The sequence below is a fragment of the Aedes aegypti genome, chromosome 3, assembly GCF_002204515.2.
Source record: "Aedes aegypti strain LVP_AGWG chromosome 3, AaegL5.0 Primary Assembly, whole genome shotgun sequence".
Taxonomy (NCBI): domain Eukaryota; kingdom Metazoa; phylum Arthropoda; class Insecta; order Diptera; family Culicidae; genus Aedes; species Aedes aegypti.
In genome coordinates this window covers 90,553,234-90,570,642 of record NC_035109.1, presented here as the reverse complement: position 1 = coordinate 90,570,642, position 17,409 = coordinate 90,553,234, and the positions used below count along the sequence as shown (strand labels likewise).

The 17,409-nt window shown below is 37.2% G+C and overlaps 2 protein-coding genes across 5 annotated transcripts; both read right to left on the bottom strand.

Annotated features, from left to right (window-relative positions):
* Window positions 1-4,412: 4,412 nt before the first annotated feature.
* On the bottom strand, window positions 4,413-9,161 carry LOC5566155 (very-long-chain (3R)-3-hydroxyacyl-CoA dehydratase 2). 4 transcript variants are annotated; one of them, XM_021850556.1, is made up of 5 exons: window positions 9,053-9,161; window positions 8,812-8,991; window positions 8,612-8,732; window positions 5,064-5,543; window positions 4,413-4,659 (listed from the first exon to the last, which is right to left on the bottom strand). In XM_021850556.1, exons 2-5 carry the CDS (start codon window positions 8,880-8,882, stop codon window positions 4,558-4,560), a joined length of 774 nt encoding a protein of 257 aa, XP_021706248.1. In that variant the 5' UTR covers window positions 8,883-8,991; window positions 9,053-9,161; the 3' UTR covers window positions 4,413-4,557. The 4 variants fall into 4 exon arrangements, with proteins under 4 accessions (XP_021706248.1, XP_021706247.1, XP_021706250.1 ...); XM_021850555.1 differs by having other exon boundaries at window positions 8,812-9,095; XM_021850558.1 differs by lacking the exon at window positions 4,413-4,659 and having other exon boundaries at window positions 4,807-5,543.
* A 6,286-nt stretch (window positions 9,162-15,447) lies between these two features.
* LOC5566159 (very-long-chain (3R)-3-hydroxyacyl-CoA dehydratase hpo-8) lies at window positions 15,448-17,377 on the bottom strand. The gene is made up of 3 exons (XM_001650472.2): window positions 17,150-17,377; window positions 16,135-16,255; window positions 15,448-16,075 (listed from the first exon to the last, which is right to left on the bottom strand). The coding sequence occupies exons 1-3, from the start codon at window positions 17,224-17,226 to the stop codon at window positions 15,587-15,589; spliced, it is 687 nt and encodes a 228-aa protein (XP_001650522.1). The 5' UTR covers window positions 17,227-17,377; the 3' UTR covers window positions 15,448-15,586.
* Window positions 17,378-17,409: the final 32 nt, after the last annotated feature.

Sequence of the window (17,409 nt, the reverse complement as noted above, 5' to 3'; positions counted from 1 at the left end):
ATTACATTACCCTAGGCTTCATACCCTTTTCTCACCGGAACCACCTTACGGTATTATATTTCAATCTTCAAATATTTTTGTAAAATATAAATTTTTAAAGTCAAACTTTACAGAAACTGATAAAATATTTTGAATGTTTCTCTGTGAATTGGATATTTACGTTGTCTTTACTCAAAACATCAATTACTAGTTTCATGACAAATGTGTATCTATAGATATACATTAATGTTTCTAGATATTTTAATGACATTTTCCTATGAAGATTCACAATAGTTCAATATAACACGTAGAATTAATGAAGCAAACTTCATTATACAATTCATTGGAAAATTCTTGGCATATTTTCGATTTTATTGATGGATAACTGACAAGGTTCTCGACAATTCCTTGTGAAATGCTTCCTACGGTTTCAGTTGGGCTATGAAGTCAATTATCATGTAGCCTTTGAAAGCATGTTGGCTGGGTTCCCAACAAAATCTTCGAAAAATTGTTTGTAGTAAGATCTTTGTGGATTTTTGAGAAAATCTTGAACACGGATTCCTGTGAAAATTTTGGAATAATTGTTGGCAGAATAATATGAGTCTTCCCAAGAATTTCACCTCTATACTTGTGTAGAATTTGATCAAGATCCTCCTGGAATGTTCATTAGCAAAATACTTAGTAGACTCCTGTTTTCATTGTCATTTGATTTCTACAGAGGCAATGATCCTCTGTAGTGATTTCTATCCTGTCAAAGACTGGCTTTCGTAAGTATATTTTTAAAATTCTAGAGAGAACTTAAAACCTCTATTAATGATGTTTAATATCAAAGAACTCCTTCGTTTCCATAAATTTTGATTTTAAGAATCTTCATGTTCAGGGGTCCGCGGAATGTTTGTAGATTTTGAAAGTGGCCGTAGTCCCAAAAAGGTTAGAAACCACTGTATTAAATCGAAAACACTTTAAAATTTGTCATTTATTTGTTTCAGACATATAAAATTAGAGTATATCTTGAACCTGGAATAATTTTTAAAAAACCTGGAAATACCAGGGAATTTCATTTCGGTAAACGAGTAGACACCCTGTGTGCCTAATTTGACGCACAAAAAATAGTGGCTAAAGTTTAAAGTATTCAAATGTTTTTGTATTCAATTGCTTAATTAACTGAAAAAAGCGCTTTGAATTGAACATAAGAGTTAGAACTTTTGGAAAAAAATCAATGACGTCATCCGGAAGTACCTTTTGCTGTGCGCCCTATTAAAGTAGAAAATCGAGTTCAATCCATAGTCAAGTCATTATTGTTTTTTTCATTTTCATTTCATTTCATGGCCGTTTTGATAACATTCATTGATTATAACACATAAAATTAAACCTTTTCACCCTTCTTCTCTTTGTACATGTGAAGACTCATACATTTTTACCTGCTTCCCGACGTGATTTATTAATGCTCCCTTGAAACATTAGGAGATGTCCATAAATCGCGCTAAATTTTACTATTTTTAACGCCTCTCCACCTTGCCCATATTTTTCATATGGAAAGTGTGAATTTTTTATTAATGGATGGCCCCTTACATGTGATTACATAAAGTATTGCGTTGTCTTGAAGACGGATTTCCATAAAAAAATTATATTAAATATTTCTTTTTTCTATTTTCGATTCAACATTGTTTCAGCAAATAATGAGGAACATGTAGTGAACTGTCTTTTTCTCAGGTCTTTTTTTCACACGGTTTCGGTAATACTTTTTATATTTCAAACACCAATTTTCACTCGTTTCACAGAAACACGTTTATTTTCCCCAAAACATACCAACAAACTGACTTCTGCTTTTCATACTAGGTAACAACTGCCTACTGTGATCTGAATCAGTATCTTTTCTTCAACATCGAGCAAATCCTTATTATATTTGAATTATTTTATTCCTTGCCTTTCATTATCCCTACAGAACATTGTGTGCTTAACTTGACGCACAAGATCTTCATACAAAAATATGTCTTAACCCTTAAAAATAGACAAATTTCTACGTCAATTCATGAGTGAAAGAATGTACCTGCCTGTTATTGATGATATTGTTGTAAAATAGCACAATATTTTCAAGAAAATTGATTACCAATATTTAGCATATTCACTAAGGAATGAAAAAATGACGCACTTGTCGGATGCTTTTTCATATAAATTTTATTTTTACCTATTAATAATCAAAATTCAACTTTTTTCGATTGTATTCCTTCAATAACATGTAAATGAAGATTAAGCAATTAATTTTCGAGTGGTACCGTAAAACGGGGCGAATAGAAAAAGTGGGGCGAATAGAAACAAAGCGACCTTTAGTTAAAAATGCGACTATTATGCAATGCTAAACTTTAGAAACCTACTGAAATATATTTTTTTCCATTAGTTCAATAACAACAGAGTATCGCTAAACTATTTTCAAATTAAAAATTTTGCTACATTTCTCATTAAAAATTTGAGAAGAAAATATTGAAATCTCAATCATTTTTGATAGCTTGAAACATCCGCCATTTTGGCTGATTTCAAAAATGGTCTAAAATTGAACTTGGTTTTAAAATTTTTAATTTTTTTCTTCACTAGGTAAATACATGTTGATGTTTCTTCAAGATGCAGTTAAAAATGTGTTTATTTTCCCATTTAAATAAAAAAGTATTGATATTTACTGAACAATGTTTCTATTCGCCCCATTGCGGGGTGAATAGAAACATACAACATTTTCATAAATCTTTGTACAATATAATTTTTATTTTTTAACAGCGATTGGGGTCTTAGCAAAGGAAGACGCGACCCATATTTAAGACCAGGCGTTGCAGAATTCGCTCTCATTTGAGAATGAAGCACGATCAAAGCAAGCAAAGAAAAACATCCCATCTGTTGCGGTCCACGATCGTCATTGTATCGCAAGGTGTAACAAGTCTGATAAATGGAAGCAGCGAGCGAGAGCCCCAACGAGAGAGCGATGATAAAATCCATTTTTCTCGCTTGTTTACCGTTGGGGATAGGGGTTTTTCTTAACTGGCACGATAAACAATCCACGAACTTCCAATTACAACAGTGTCCCCCAGGCTTGGAGCATGTTAAGAGGGGTTTTATCATGCACTACTATCCCCCCAATCTGATCAAACTTGTAGCAGTATACGATAAACAGTCTCTCATAATGTGCAGCATGTTATGATAGTTACAGAGAGCGATACGTGAGAGATTCTCTCAATTTTCTCAGGATTCAATCCCTGTTTAAGACTAATAAAATTGGATTTTATCCACACGGTTTAAGTTGTACACATTCAAACATGTCGGAAAGTGTTTCTATTCGCCCCATTTTACGGTAGTCTGAACTAGAATAAGTTTATGATAAAATAATTAAAAAATGCGTCAAGTTTGGACCCGCGTCAAATATGGTACGTTCACGGTATGAAAAAATCCAGGCCTCGGAAAATTTAGCCAAGCGTGACCAGCCTTACACAATTTTCTGAGGACTCATACAAAAAAACGTGACAAAGGGGGGGAGGGGGTCGATAAAGTTGAAATGGACCCTTTCCAAATGACCTTTCAGTTTACTGGAACATGTTCCAGTAATAGAGGAAGTGCTGTTTTGAGATTCAATGATTTTATCATTCTAAGATTATTTTTTTTTGCGTGGAATATAATATAAATGCTTTTGAATTACGTATTCAAATATAAGAAAAAACGAGCTTGGGTTATTTTTTTTTGTCATTTTTTTCGTCCTTAACCCGTTACTATCTTTGTCACTGGCACAGACGCCCTAATCGAATGGTGTGTTTTTGATAGCATACGTTTTGGAGCTTCTTTCGGATTATATTAGTCTTATCTTTGATTCATAACTGTAGTATGATTTGCAATACACAGTTATGGATCAACGTTTTTAGGAATTCGTTTGATCTATTTCCTACAGACGGAAACATATGCTTAGGTATTTTAATTGACTGTGACGGTGTATAGATTTATGGTGCACGTAGGTAAAATGTGTTCTGCGAAATTGCAGCCCTATTTGATGAGATATTCTCTGTTTAATCTAACTCTGATCCATATATGTGTGCTATCCATAACTGTGGGGCGATTCTACCTAGGTTGTTTTTTGTAACGCACGTTAAGAGAAGAGTGAAGAATCGTAGAACTGTTGCGTATTATAAATTTGGTATCTTAATGATGATATTTAGGGTAATACGAAGCTTTCTTTTCATTTCATTCATTCAACTTTCCATTTCATAGCTTTCATAAGGCCAGAAACAACCCTCGACTGTGGAAGGATGCGTTAATCTTGTCTAAGGGTCAAAGGATAGTCCTAAATGTCTATCTTTGGCAATGGACGAAAAGCAGACAACCATTGTACAAGGGTCTATGGACTGCACATCCTACTAGTTTGTGCAAATTGCTTAATGCTAAGTAATAATAAGAAGCAGTTGATTTAAAGATGAATGTATTTAAAATGAAAATAAAACTGATCAGTCAATCGCTCTTCGGTTTCGGTGGTATTAATTGTTGTATGTAATCATTGTGTGCTGGTGGGTGATTCGAAGCCAGTTCGAACTCTTTAGACCTGAAAATTTAAGCGAACATCGAAGGGTCAGCTGCATTCGCAGAATCCCGTTTCGTTGCTGCATCAGTGGTTGTTGTTGTGTGGTTTTGATTGCTATCAAGTGTGGAACGCTAAAAGTTGAGAAATCAAAGCAATATGAATAGACGAGATTATTTGTGACTTAGGGTAGGATTATAGATGGTGCAGATCCTCCACTCGTCCGAACATTCCATCAATTTCGACGGTGGTTGTGAGATTTTCCCAAGGAAAGAGAGCGGTTATAGAGTTCATTAATGTGCTTTTTATTAAGTCGTAACGGTCCTTCACCAGTCATGCTGTTGCTTAAGAAGCTGATAGGGGAATGTAATTCTTTCGGGTAATAAATAGCTAAGCTTGTGTTTATGGACTTCCAAGTTTGTGAGCCTTATTTGGAGTATGTTCTATCAATCTCTCGTAGTACCCTTAAACCAAAAAGAGAAATTAACTTAAACTAAAGGTGCAATTAGGGAACATAAACTACTGGAGTTTATTTAACCTTCGGTTTGCTTCCACCGCCAAGAATTTTCCTCCGCTGGGCAAACATGTGCAGGTACATCTGAGGGAACAGCGGAATGTAGAGCAGCATGATCAGCCACAGGAAGTAGAAGTACGAGAAGGTGAAGTTGTAGGGATTTGGCATTTCGATGCTCCACTGCTTGGATTCTCGGACGTAGCTTTGCGCCCAATAGAAACACAGCAGTTCTCCCGTTACTCCAATCGGGTAGAGTACGATGAAGGTCGTGTATCGGAGGAATATGACAAAATGTGGCACGGAGTTGACGAGATTCAGAGCATAGTAGCCGTAACGGATGATTTCCGTAATCGTCCAAGCGAGCAGGGCTAACGGCAGTCCGGGGGATGTCTTTCCAGTTGGAGTGGCCATAACGACACCGCACACGACCATGACTCGCGAAAACACTTGGAACGTCGTGATGACTGGATTGCTTGGGACGATTCGCGTCGCTGCGTGCAGAATCTAAATGTATATGTGAGAATTGAAGAAACAAGCCATGGAAGAGAGGTGATAAAATTTTTAGGTGAAAATTCGGTAGCGTATCATTAGTTAGGGTGTACCAAAATATCACATTGGCAGAAAACGTGGGGTCTCAACCACCAAATCTTGGACGCAATCCTAGCGAAATCGATTGAAGAATCACTGATTAAACACAAGAATTTCCTCAATAAATTCGCATCAAAATTTTTGAGAAATTCATGGTGAAGGAATAGTTTCTGAGGTGAGCCTATAGAAAAATGTACGTTGAATCCTTGAAGGGTATATTAAACTAATATCATGAGAAAATTACACAAAAAGGTTAAAATTCATGAAAAAAAACATTGAAAAAAAGGAATATTTTTTATTCCTGTTCGGTATCTTTCTTCAGGCGTAAACCTTCAGGGGAGCCTAAACAGCAATTCTATGTACAAAATAATGCACCATCAGATTTCCTTTAGTTCATGGGAATAGATGTTAGATATTGGAACATATTTGTACGATATTCAGTGAAAAATACAAATCAAGTTACATTTCTACCCTCAGTAAATTTCGAACTACGGTATTGGTCAAAACATTTGCAACTTTTTCGATTTTCCATACAAAATGACCAACTTTGGTAAACTAGATCCCAGTTATTTATGGACCGATCCGAAAGAAATTTTCACAGAACATCAGACATAATTTTTGAATTTTAACATATATTTTTGAATAATTTTTCCAATCGTTCATAAGTCCACACAATAGAAACCTCAGCCAGTACAGTTGCTGGCTAGTGTTGTGTGCTATTTCATTACCTAAAAAATAATGCGCTCTCGGGCTAGGCATTGGATATAAATAGAAAAGCGTTGTGTTTGGATGAGCATCTAATTCTTCCGAAAGAGGTGCACTTTGCGAAAAAGGACCACGTGATTATTGAGCTGAAATCGAATTCAGGTTAACTTCTGCGTTCATGAGTCCTCTCATGGCGTAGGGGTAACGCGCCCTAACTAGAGATCAGGGAGTCGTGAGTTCGATTCTCACTGAGAAGACGTGTAACTTTTTCGCAAATCTTCACATCAATTTGTGCATCTAATCCAATTGCAAATCATATGTAATGTTTAGCTTTTCGGTAGCGATTATGTATGTTAACTGTAGTTTCAAGTGATGTTTGAACTGCTGGTTGCTAAAAAGTGTGATTGTGCATCAAGAAGTTTATTTCTTTAGTGGATGTTGAATGTGTTCCTGCTGTTCCTGCATCAGCAATTATCAAGTCATTTACCAGCGGAATCATTCGGCACTACCTGTACCTACCAATTTGTAGATTGTAGGTTTTCTAAAGTGTGTGCCTTTGAGCTAATATTTATCTGACGATAATACCTGTGTTTTATTCAAAAGTCTAGTGAATTTTATAGTTTTATTCAAAGAATACTTGTGGAAATAAAAACCTTTGTGAAATCAAGCAAATCAAGATTCGAATCGTCTACGCTGAGTTGAACTACGCTTCCTCGGGCAGCTGCAACTGCAGACACCTGGTGAGAAAATTCCTTTTGTATCGGCAAAAACTTTCTTCAAGAACACTCATAAAATGAAGTTGGAAATAACAATAATTTTTGAATAGTTCGTCACCACAGGTCTCGACATACAATTGTCTACGTTTCTAATGAAGCCATAAAAATAGCTACATTTAAAATCAAAGTTCCATGAGTCGCACCAAGGTGAACTTTTTAACCCTTCCCACTACCAAAAATCCTTCCTGCGACAACCGTGGAGATGCAGAGGTGATCTCGGTCTCTAGTATCAACGGTAGTCACACTAACATCCCCTCCCCTTCCCGATGGCCGCAAGAATGTGGCCGGCGCCGTTGTTATTGCCTTCATTATATTCTGAGCTCTAAAATTGTGCACATTGAGAATGGTTAGCTAATCCCAAACCCCGTTCATTGGTTCTCTGTGCAATTTCTATTGTTCTAGTCAACCACGGAGTAGCAACTACGAATTGTATGGTCATCTATGCTTATGCTTATGCTTTTAACATAGTAATGTTTTGAAAAAGTCCTAATTTTGTTCTATTCAAAAGAATATTATGCAAAAGAATTATACCTACGAAAACCATAAATGTATACAGAATCATAAGCAATTATTACATGCACAAGCATTTTTTTTCCATCCGTATACGAATAGGAAATAAAATGTCAACCATATACCTAGAACCAACAATTCATAGCTGTGGCGCAATGAAAACCATACAACAGTTATGAATCAACGATAAGACAATTCCGGAAGAAACGCCAAAACTTATGCTTTCACTAACACATCATGCGTTTTCTCGTAGATAAATCTCGCGTTCAGTATCATAAGGGCGTAACTACAATGATCGATTTCTCTTCATCGATTTTCTCTTTAGCTAATTACTCGGCCGGGAGAATATTTTCGATTAATATTTTTAGTTCCATAGAAAGTTCTCATCGTCCTTCGTAATACTGCATCGTAGAATATCCCGAACATCGATTGAATTTTCAGTACTCATCCAAAGAGAAAGTCGACGAAGAGAAATCGATCACTGCAGATACGCCTGTATGATACTAAGCGCGAGAAATAGTTGTCATAGGGTCCTGATCCATAATATGAGTTATTTGATCCATGTTAAGAATCCTCCTCTTCCTTAATATCTGTGGGTTGGACAACGTTTGAAATTTTCATCGACATTCACACTTTTTCGTAAAAAACTGCGAACTTTGCGATGTATTCCCGATCAAAACCATATGTTGCACTGCCTAATTTTGTCTTGTACAGCGTCACCAAGATTTTTAATATTTTTTTGTTCGAAAAATGACCCTTAGTTGTTTCATAACTGTGGGGAGACTGTATCTCGAAATTTGGCAAAACTACAAATATTTTGTTGATACACAAAAATAGTACATTTTTCTAAAAATCTCAACGGGGCAATCTTTATACGTCATTTATTAACCTCCTGAGCTACCATTTGGAGATTGAGCCTCCTCATGTTTTCCGACAGAGTGAAATTTTGGTACACCCTAATCAACAGTGAAAGTTGAATCTAATTTATCTTACCTCGAGTACGGCCGCATTTTGGAAGATGATAACGGTGGTCCCAAGATAGTCCCACAGCGGCTGACCATTACCCTTGTCGAATGTGTAGTACGCTAGAAGCTGGTAGAACATATAGGACCATCTATGGGTGGCGGAAGAGATCATTGAACACACATCTTCGTAAGCAAAGCAATTTCACCTAGACCAGTTTCGACACTTACCCTAGAACTTGACCCCCATTATACAGGATTAGGTACAGTTTTACCAGCGGGGAAGGTTCCTTTGGGGCCATCGTTCGGATTATATAATCGACTGGTTGGACTTTTGACCTCTCGAGGCGACAAAAAAGAGCAACAGTTGAAGCACTCTGGATACACACGAAACTGCAATTACGGCAAAACCTGTCGGAAAAGGGAAAACGTTCGAAGCTCTGTGTGGATGGACAAGGAAGTAGTTGCTTACGCGATCGTGGCGACCGAAGCACTAGTTAATATCAACACAGCAACGTCGACGTCTTCCTCCACATCACTCGGGTATCACTATGGGCCAGGAACGCAATCTGGCGTCATATTCAATTTTTTGATGAATAGTTCGAATTAAATGGTTACAAAAATGAGAATATATCAAAATCACAAAGATATTTGCTTCGTATAGTCTCATCTTGAAATGCCAGAAACTTTTAAATTGCGCCTTTTGAGATATTTGGGTTGATTTTTTCATATTCATATGATATGATTTTGATTTTCTTCTCTTTTTTGGAATAAGTTCGATCCTTGAAAAGTTTCACAAAGAATGTATTTGAATTGTTAGGATATGAAAAAATAAAAGATTCCGTACGCTTTTTTTTCAAAAATGGTTGATAAACACATTTTAACGTTAACATCATTTTGTTCTTGAAATAACTTGAATACAGTAGTCTGTGGAATATTGAAATTTTAGAAAAAGTTGTTAATTTCATCGAAATCAACTTTGCCGAACATGTTAAGTCGCTAGAACTGCACAGTAAAAAGTTAGATTGTGGTGATACTTATGCGGGCGATTTTCGAAATATCTGTCAATGTCAATAGTTGATCCTCGTTGTTTCAAAAAAAAAAAACTGAAGAAAGCACCAAAATGCCGGAAATGCTTCATTATGGAGTTACTAACTTTGTCCCGCCATATTGCGTTCCTGACCCATAGTGGTATGGTTAGAGGTTTCGAGAGTTCATTAAAATGTAAATACACATTAGTCGTACATCGCCTCGGCACAGCCATAAAGTGATGGGATGTGTTCAGGCCAGGTAAAATGAATAGGGGCGATATGAGTGAATGTTTCGGAGAATGTTTGACTGCTCGGTTCGAAAAAAGCATGACATTTATTCTTTGGGATGGATGAATTTCGATAGTGGAGAACACAGGCGTGCGCAGCAGTGATGGGAAATGTACTGTCGCAAACATTTACCACCTCGACATTCACATTTTTCTACACGAACATCAAAATCCAAAGCAAACCATGACCGTTCAAAACAAAAAAATGTCACGGCTCTTCAAAACTGTAATCTTCTTCTTCCTAACGTTTTTTCAAACCCGAATGCGAAATGACTCGAGCACAATGGTAACACGATTTTTCCGGTTTTCGGGGTTTTGCATTTTTGCTCGATAAAGGCAGCATGAAATTGAACTTGTTTATATGTATCGCAACGGAATGATTGTGCTCTTGCTGTTAACGCTAATAGATATCAACTAGATGAAAACACAAGCGAAATATTAGCGATTGAATTATTTTACATTTTTTCCAATCATTCACCTCGAGATGGCTGTCCGAAAACGGTCATAGTGGAGAGACAAAAACATTCAAGTAGTGTGTGAACCGTTGGCAGCGCAACGCCTGATGGTATTGATGCTGCTTCTGCTTTGTGTTTTGGTTGACTGGCAGAATCGATGAACTGTGGCAAATTGTGATCACAGTTCCCGAGCCTGGCGCAGAAAAGTAGGCTTTGAAAGTTACATTTCTCGATTATTTCAAAGTATGAGCATGATCATGGATAACCACTTCGTAGTTGCACAGAGATTAAATTAATGGGGCTTGGGATTAGCTAACCATTCTCAATGTGCACAAATCGAGAGTGCAAAATTTAAAAATCAATAACGGCGCCGGCCATGCCCAACGTGGTAATCGGGAAGGGAAGGTTAGACAACAATTGTTACTAGATATCGGATATACCTCTGCATCTCCACAGTTGTGATGGGTCAGTGAGAGGTGGTGATAATGGTGATGCGATCCATGATATAATCACGCCTAACCGGATGCCCGATATTACTAGTTTACGCATTGCATGCCAAACAAGTATGATTTTGGTCCCATCATTCGCTCCCGCTTTAGTAAGCACAACTGATACGATCACGTCGCCTTTTTCTTTGCACTGCCCTCGTAAGGGCAAGCGATACAACTGATGGGTTAAACACAGCTCAGTTACATTTCTTGATGATTTCAAAAATAAAATAAAAAATCGGTAAATATATTCGAAAGCATTTGGAAGAGCGCAAATATGGTGGAGCTCTTGTGCATTGGGGTCATTTTTGGTCAATCGGTACAGTATAAAAGCTGTAACTTCGTAGAGAAAAAAGATAACAATCTGAATTTTCTGACTTTTCTTATTTTTGAAAACGCACACCTTCGTGCTAAAAGAAACTTTCAGCGACCTCTAGGAGCGGTGCTATATAAAAATAATGACACATCTTGCATTAAGGGCTGATTTCTTCACTTTCACTCAACTCGTAAACCATGTTTACCCTTATAGTTAAACCAGGCCTAAGCGGTGGTGAAGAAACCGCTTATAAGGGTCACAAGTGACCCATGGCTCTTCAAAAATCCATTTTTGTTTTTTCAGCTTTATATGAAGAATTCTCAGCTTATTGTTCTTATGAGCACTTCCACAGTTAATAACTGAGAGCTTTCTTTGCCAAAGTTGCTATTTTCGCATTCGTATATCGTGTGGCAGGAGAGAAGTCAAGGAAATTTTCATTACGAGAAGCTCCTGGACCGACCGGGAATCGAACCCAGACACCTTCAGTAGGGCTTTGCTTTGTGGCTGCGGACTCTTAACTACTCGGCTAAGGGAGACCCCGTACGACGGTTCAAATTTCACGATTTTCAATCCAATTTACAAGAGGTTCAACCCTCCCCTTGGTTATGCGACCTTGCCGCAATGGGAGGGCATAATCCATTAGCCCATATGATGGAAACCAAAGGCGTAACCTGTAGTGGTGGTATCACATTTTGGCATTTTTTGCTTAAAGCCGCGTCATGATTCAAATGGCATAGACGCAATAATATCTCGGATGTGATCCAACGGACATTCTGCGTCATTGATAGAATTGATGCCCATTTCAAATAATGAATATATTCGAAGTGGACATTAATACTATTGGTGACGTTCAGTTTGCCTTTTGCTAACCAGAATGATCCGTAGCCACTCTTACTATTAGCTAGCTAGAAACATCGTTATCATATACGACGTAGGGAATACTTAGGAACTCTTAGGAAATTGATTAGTAGATTCACTGAGTAGAAATAAGTGGCGACAATCTTATTTTAATATGGTTTTACATTGCCATAATAAGAAATACCTCTTTTGTATCAACGGTATAAATAATCCAATTCCAGCTTCATTTTCGCAAAATTTAAAAGTAGAAAGTAGGCGTTGTGAAGCAATGCATTTGCCACCGAAAAGTGAATCTTGTAGGAGACTGTAATAGAAGTCTAAGGTAACTTTTCTCGTAAATATTCACTATAAAAATGACTTGACTAAAAGTGACTTTTTTCTTTAAGGACGACAATTGACATTTAAGACTCTAATCTTACGTAAAAGACAGAAATAATCAGAATAGCACTTGATTGACAAATTATTCAAAACCATTTCGACTAGACAGTATTAGTAATGACAGTACTACATTACTATTTCAAACAAATTCTGATGGAGCTGCTGATTTTCACAATGCTTCTTTTTCTCAGAAGCAAAGGAATATGGGTACTTTTCAAAAACTACCACGTCACAATACTAATAAAAACAGTGTTCATGTGGGCGCCATTGCCTAGTCCGTCTGAGTATTGGTCCTGGTAGAGGGGAAACTTGGCAAAAGCCAGACCGAGGGTTCAGCCTTGACAAGTTAAGCTGTCAGGCAGCTCCAACTGAATACCATACAAAAAAAAAAAAAAAAAAAATTACAAGAGGTTCAAGAAAACCAATAATTAGATTTGGCTGGAACATCCCGGAACCGGTTCTGGGAGGGTGTGATGTGGACATTTTCAGACCATCATATAGTTCCATTTGGCGATAGCTCATAAATCATGATTTTTCATCCAGATCTTTTTCAGCAATTTCTCCGAGAGCTTCTCCAGGAATCCTTCCAGGGATTGCTCCAGGGTTTAAACTAGTACAATCGCTTCAAGGATTTTTCCAGTGATTTAACCAGAAATTCCTTCATGGTTTCCTCCAAGTATACATGTAAGGATACATTCAGATACTCGATAAATATTCAAGGAATTATTCCGAAGATTTTTCCAGGAATTCCTCCAGAGATTCTATCAGGAATTCCTCCTATGGTTTCTCCAAAAAAAAATCTAGGGATTTCCCAATAAACTTCTCCAAAGATTCGTTTTTGGTCTCCAAAACTTTCTTCGGGGATTTCTCCACGAATTTCTTTAGAGATTTACCTACACGGATACCTTCAGGAAAATCTCCTAATGGATTCTTCTAGGGATGTATATCGTAATTTCTTCATGCATTCCCTCAAGTGTTATTCCAGGGATTTCACCAGAAAAATCTCTTCAGGGATTTCTCTAGGGATTCATCCAGCAAAATCTCTACAGTGATTCTTTTAGGGATTCCTCCAGGAATTACTCCAAAGATTCTTCCAAAGATCTTTTCAGAAATATTCCCATTTAACCCTTCTTTGATTGCATAAGAGATTTACTCAGCTAATCCTTCATTTCGACACGAATTTCTTGGGAGACTCCTCTAGAGATTCCTCCACGAAACTGTCTAAAGCGATTTTTCCAGCAATTTCTCAGGAATTTCTCCAAGAATCATTGCACAAAAATCTCTACATTGGTCTTGGGGATGAACCTGCCTACGGCAGAAAACTACTTCAATAAAGAGTAATCCAATGCAACTCTACATGGGTTACTCTCAGAATTATTCCAGGGATTTCTTAAGCAATATTCTCGGCAATCCTTCCAGAGAGTTCTGCAAGATGTTTTCCTGGTATTGAACCAGTAATTCTTCAAAGTGCATTCTCCCAGGAATTCTTCTAGGGATTCATTCATGAAATACATCAGGGATTTCATTATATTTTTTTCAACAGGTAACTTAAGAGATTTCTGCAGGAATACAAATAAATGCAAATGTTGAAGCTTTTCCTGTTCTAACAAGATAGTTTTAGTAACTAAGTTTTTGAAATGACACTTTTGATCCCCCAAAGGCACAAACCTTGTGATCAGCTTGATTGCTGACAGGGCTTATATATTTCACTATGGAATGAAACGTTTTTACATACATTACAGTACTAACGTACCGTACCCCCCCCCGTTAATTTGAACGGTACTTCATGCAAACCATCGGGGTTCATTTTTAATTTGAACATCTAATCACCCTAGAAATGTGTTTCTGGTTACCTCTTTCACTGTTTTATTTTGATTATGCGTCCCATTCCACAGCGTTCCATTCCACTTTACTCCGTTACAAATTAAAAAGTGTTCAGATTAAATGTGGTCAAACCAACGGGGGTACCCGGTATTTGAAACATTTTTCGAAATTTCTTCATAGTAATTCCCATATAAACCTACATCGTTCTTGGGTCACCTTTAAATCGCCACCTAGAAAGCTGGAAATTTCACAGAACACTATTTTTATGGTAATGAAAGTATGGAAGATATATGAGATTCGATTTTCAAACTTTTTAAAATTTTTAATCACCCTATTCCTACATATCTAATCGCATGTGGCTAAAAGACGTTCCAATCATTGTTATTAGCTATAGTATGTTTGTCCCAAAAGACTCCGATAAATTTGTTTCCTTGATGTATAATAAATATAAATTTGATTGCAATTCAATTTCAATCTAGAATTTTAGTTATTAGCAGATTTACCCGAATTAGTAGATTACTATGAAAACATAACTGACTTTTGCATCAAAATCGTTTTAACTAACTATTTGTACAATCAATAATCGTACCGGAAAGGAACAGGCCATTGATGCACATGCATTGTAATTTAAAGACAAATAGTATTATGTTTTAAACAAGTGATTGTGTGAAAGTGGCATTACGTTTCAAGCGAGTGTTTGATTGTGAATGCTTATAAATCAAGTGCAAAAAGTTCATGTGATCGACAGTAGTAAGTTACAAAAATGGTGATTATTAGGGTAACGACAGTGCGTGATAATGCGAATAGCAGTAATAAAAGCAACATGAACCCTACTCAGGGTGACCAGTGCACCGGGAAATAGGGAAAACCGAGAAAAAGCCGAGAATTTCAAATCACCGGGAGAAAACCGGGAAATATACGGGAATTTCAATTAACTCTGGAGAAATATTGTATTGGTACTCATTCTAACACTAAACCGAAAAGCGCCTTGCCCTTTTTTACTAGCGCTGTCTTCCCTGTACGTTAAACATAATATCGGAAGTTGTGCGCTGAATAGATCATCAGACTCAATATTCGTATCTTTTTCATAAAAGTCTCGATGGAGCGCAGTTGAACTGGTCTTGTGTTATGTAACTCGATACCTCCTTAAATCCCTTCAATATCGAATTATGGAGAGTTGACTGTATTTATTTTAAGGACAATTCTTCAAACAATAAAACCCAGCTCTCATATGTTTATTACTTTTATGATCAATGGCATAGTGATGAAGATATATGTGAGTTATTATGTGATAGTAAATCGAATCTTATAATTTCAGGCTTGCGCAACGGCTCGAGAACGACTACGAATCTCCCTGGGCCACCGGAAGTCACTTGGCTTTCTGCTTCTCGCCAGCTAGAATCTTCCGACGTTGACCGAACATGTGAAGGTACATCTGCGGAAACATTGGAAGATATCCGATGCTCATGATCCAGGCAAAGTAGTAGAACGAAAAGGTGAAATTGAATCGGTTCGGCATCGAAAGGCTCCATTTGTCCGTTTCGCGGAAGTGAGACTGGGCCCAGTAGAAGCAGAGCAGCTCGCCAATGAATCCGGTTGGGTACAGCGGAATGAATATGGTGTACCGTAGCCAGGTCATGAAGAACGGAACCTTGGTAAGTGCCAGATGAAGTACGTAATAGCTGTAACGGATGGTTTCCATCAGACTCCAACAGAAGAGAGCGATTGGTAGCCCTGGTGAAACTTTGCCTTCGGGAGTGCCCTCGATGGCGGCCACGACTACCATGCATCGTCCGAACACTTGGAGAAGCGTGATGAGCGGATTGCTCGGAACCAGACGGAAAAGAGCGTGGAAGAACTACGGTTAGGAGATAAAGATTATTGCTATGAAAAGTTGAGATGAAGAATACGGTTTACCTCTGCGATGGTGAGTACTTGAAAATAGTAAGTAGCCAGTCCGACACGATCCCACAATTCAGTAGTTGGTTTTCCTTCGAGGAAAACATGCATCACGAATTGAATGAATATGTAGAACCATCTGTAAGTTGCAATGTTTAGTAAGAATTACTTGTTGTTATAAACATTGTCATCTTGGGTTGAGGTAAATTACATAAAAACTTAGCTTATTATGATTTAGTTTGAAATTAGAGTTACAATAACTGAAAACAAAAAATAGGATTTACTTCTGAAATAGTATGATAATAACAAATTTAATTCTTTCAATGGAAAACCAATAATGTTGTGTTATTGAGTTACCATTTGAAGATGTAGCATTCAAGTTATTCCAGGATTGAATTTCAAATAAATAAAAAAATGATCTCATTTCAAAGTTGTAATGGGGTCCAGATAGCCGTAGCGCTAAACGCACAGTTGTTTAACGAGACCAAACTGAGGGTCGTGGGTTCGAATCCCACACTAAACTGAGAATCAGGCTCTATCCCAGTTGGGACGTAAGACCAGATAGAAGAATAACAAGTTTAGATACTTAGAACGTACCCTACCATTACTTTGTACAGTCAATTCTCCCTTATTCGATATTCCGTATCTCTATATCAAGTTAGAGAACCATAAATAGTAGAAGTTAGTTTTCATGGCTAACTCGATGGTCCCTTGGACCGCACTTATACTAGTTTTGTGTTCTGTAACTCGATACCCCCCTAACTCTTTTCAATTTCGAGCTATGAAAAGTTGACTGTAATTTACATCTACCCCAGATAAGTGTTCATTTATTCTACTTTCAGATTAAATAAGATTTAACTGTATTTGTCGATTTTCGATTCATAGAACAAAATCTGTTCTCTCTGGAAATACAACATTCAAAACAAGTTGTTTTTCTATTTCCATAGGTATGATTCCAGTAACATACAATTATCTTCATATCGTGATTAAGATAACGATGTCGATTACACTACGCTAATGAATCTTTTCTTACCCTAGGAACTGCACGGAGTTGTAAAGAATCAAGTAAAACTTAACCGCAGCAGGCTGTTCTTTTCGTTGGTGCGCCATGACCAAAACTGAATTACTTTCCTTCAAACGTTTGTCAGGAAGTGATTCTCAGTTTTTTGAGTTATGAATATTGATAGCCAAACCCGAACTTTTACTTTCGATGCGCAAAGGAAAAAAGTGCCGGCACCACAATCAACAACAAATGCAAAAATTGAAACTACCAACTGTACGAAAAGAAAGTGT

Bases quoted from the DNA above. Each gene is read 5' to 3' on its own strand.
- LOC5566155 (XM_021850556.1), bottom strand. From the start codon at position 8,882: ATGGCCCCAAAGGAACCTTCCCCGCTGGTAAAACTGTACCTAATCCTG. The intron at 5,544-8,611 runs GTAAGATAAATT...ATATACATTTAG, and splicing joins AAAATGCGGCCGTACTCGAG to ATTCTGCACGCAGCGACGCG. The intron at 4,660-5,063 runs GTTAAATAAACT...CTCAACTTTTAG, and splicing joins GCGGTGGAAGCAAACCGAAG to CGTTCCACACTTGATAGCAA.
- LOC5566159 (XM_001650472.2), bottom strand. From the start codon at position 17,226: ATGGCGCACCAACGAAAAGAACAGCCTGCTGCGGTTAAGTTTTACTTG. The intron at 16,256-17,149 runs GTAAGAAAAGAT...TGCAACTTACAG, and splicing joins AACTCCGTGCAGTTCCTAGG to ATGGTTCTACATATTCATTC. The intron at 16,076-16,134 runs GTAAACCGTATT...TCCTAACCGTAG, and splicing joins AAGTACTCACCATCGCAGAG to TTCTTCCACGCTCTTTTCCG.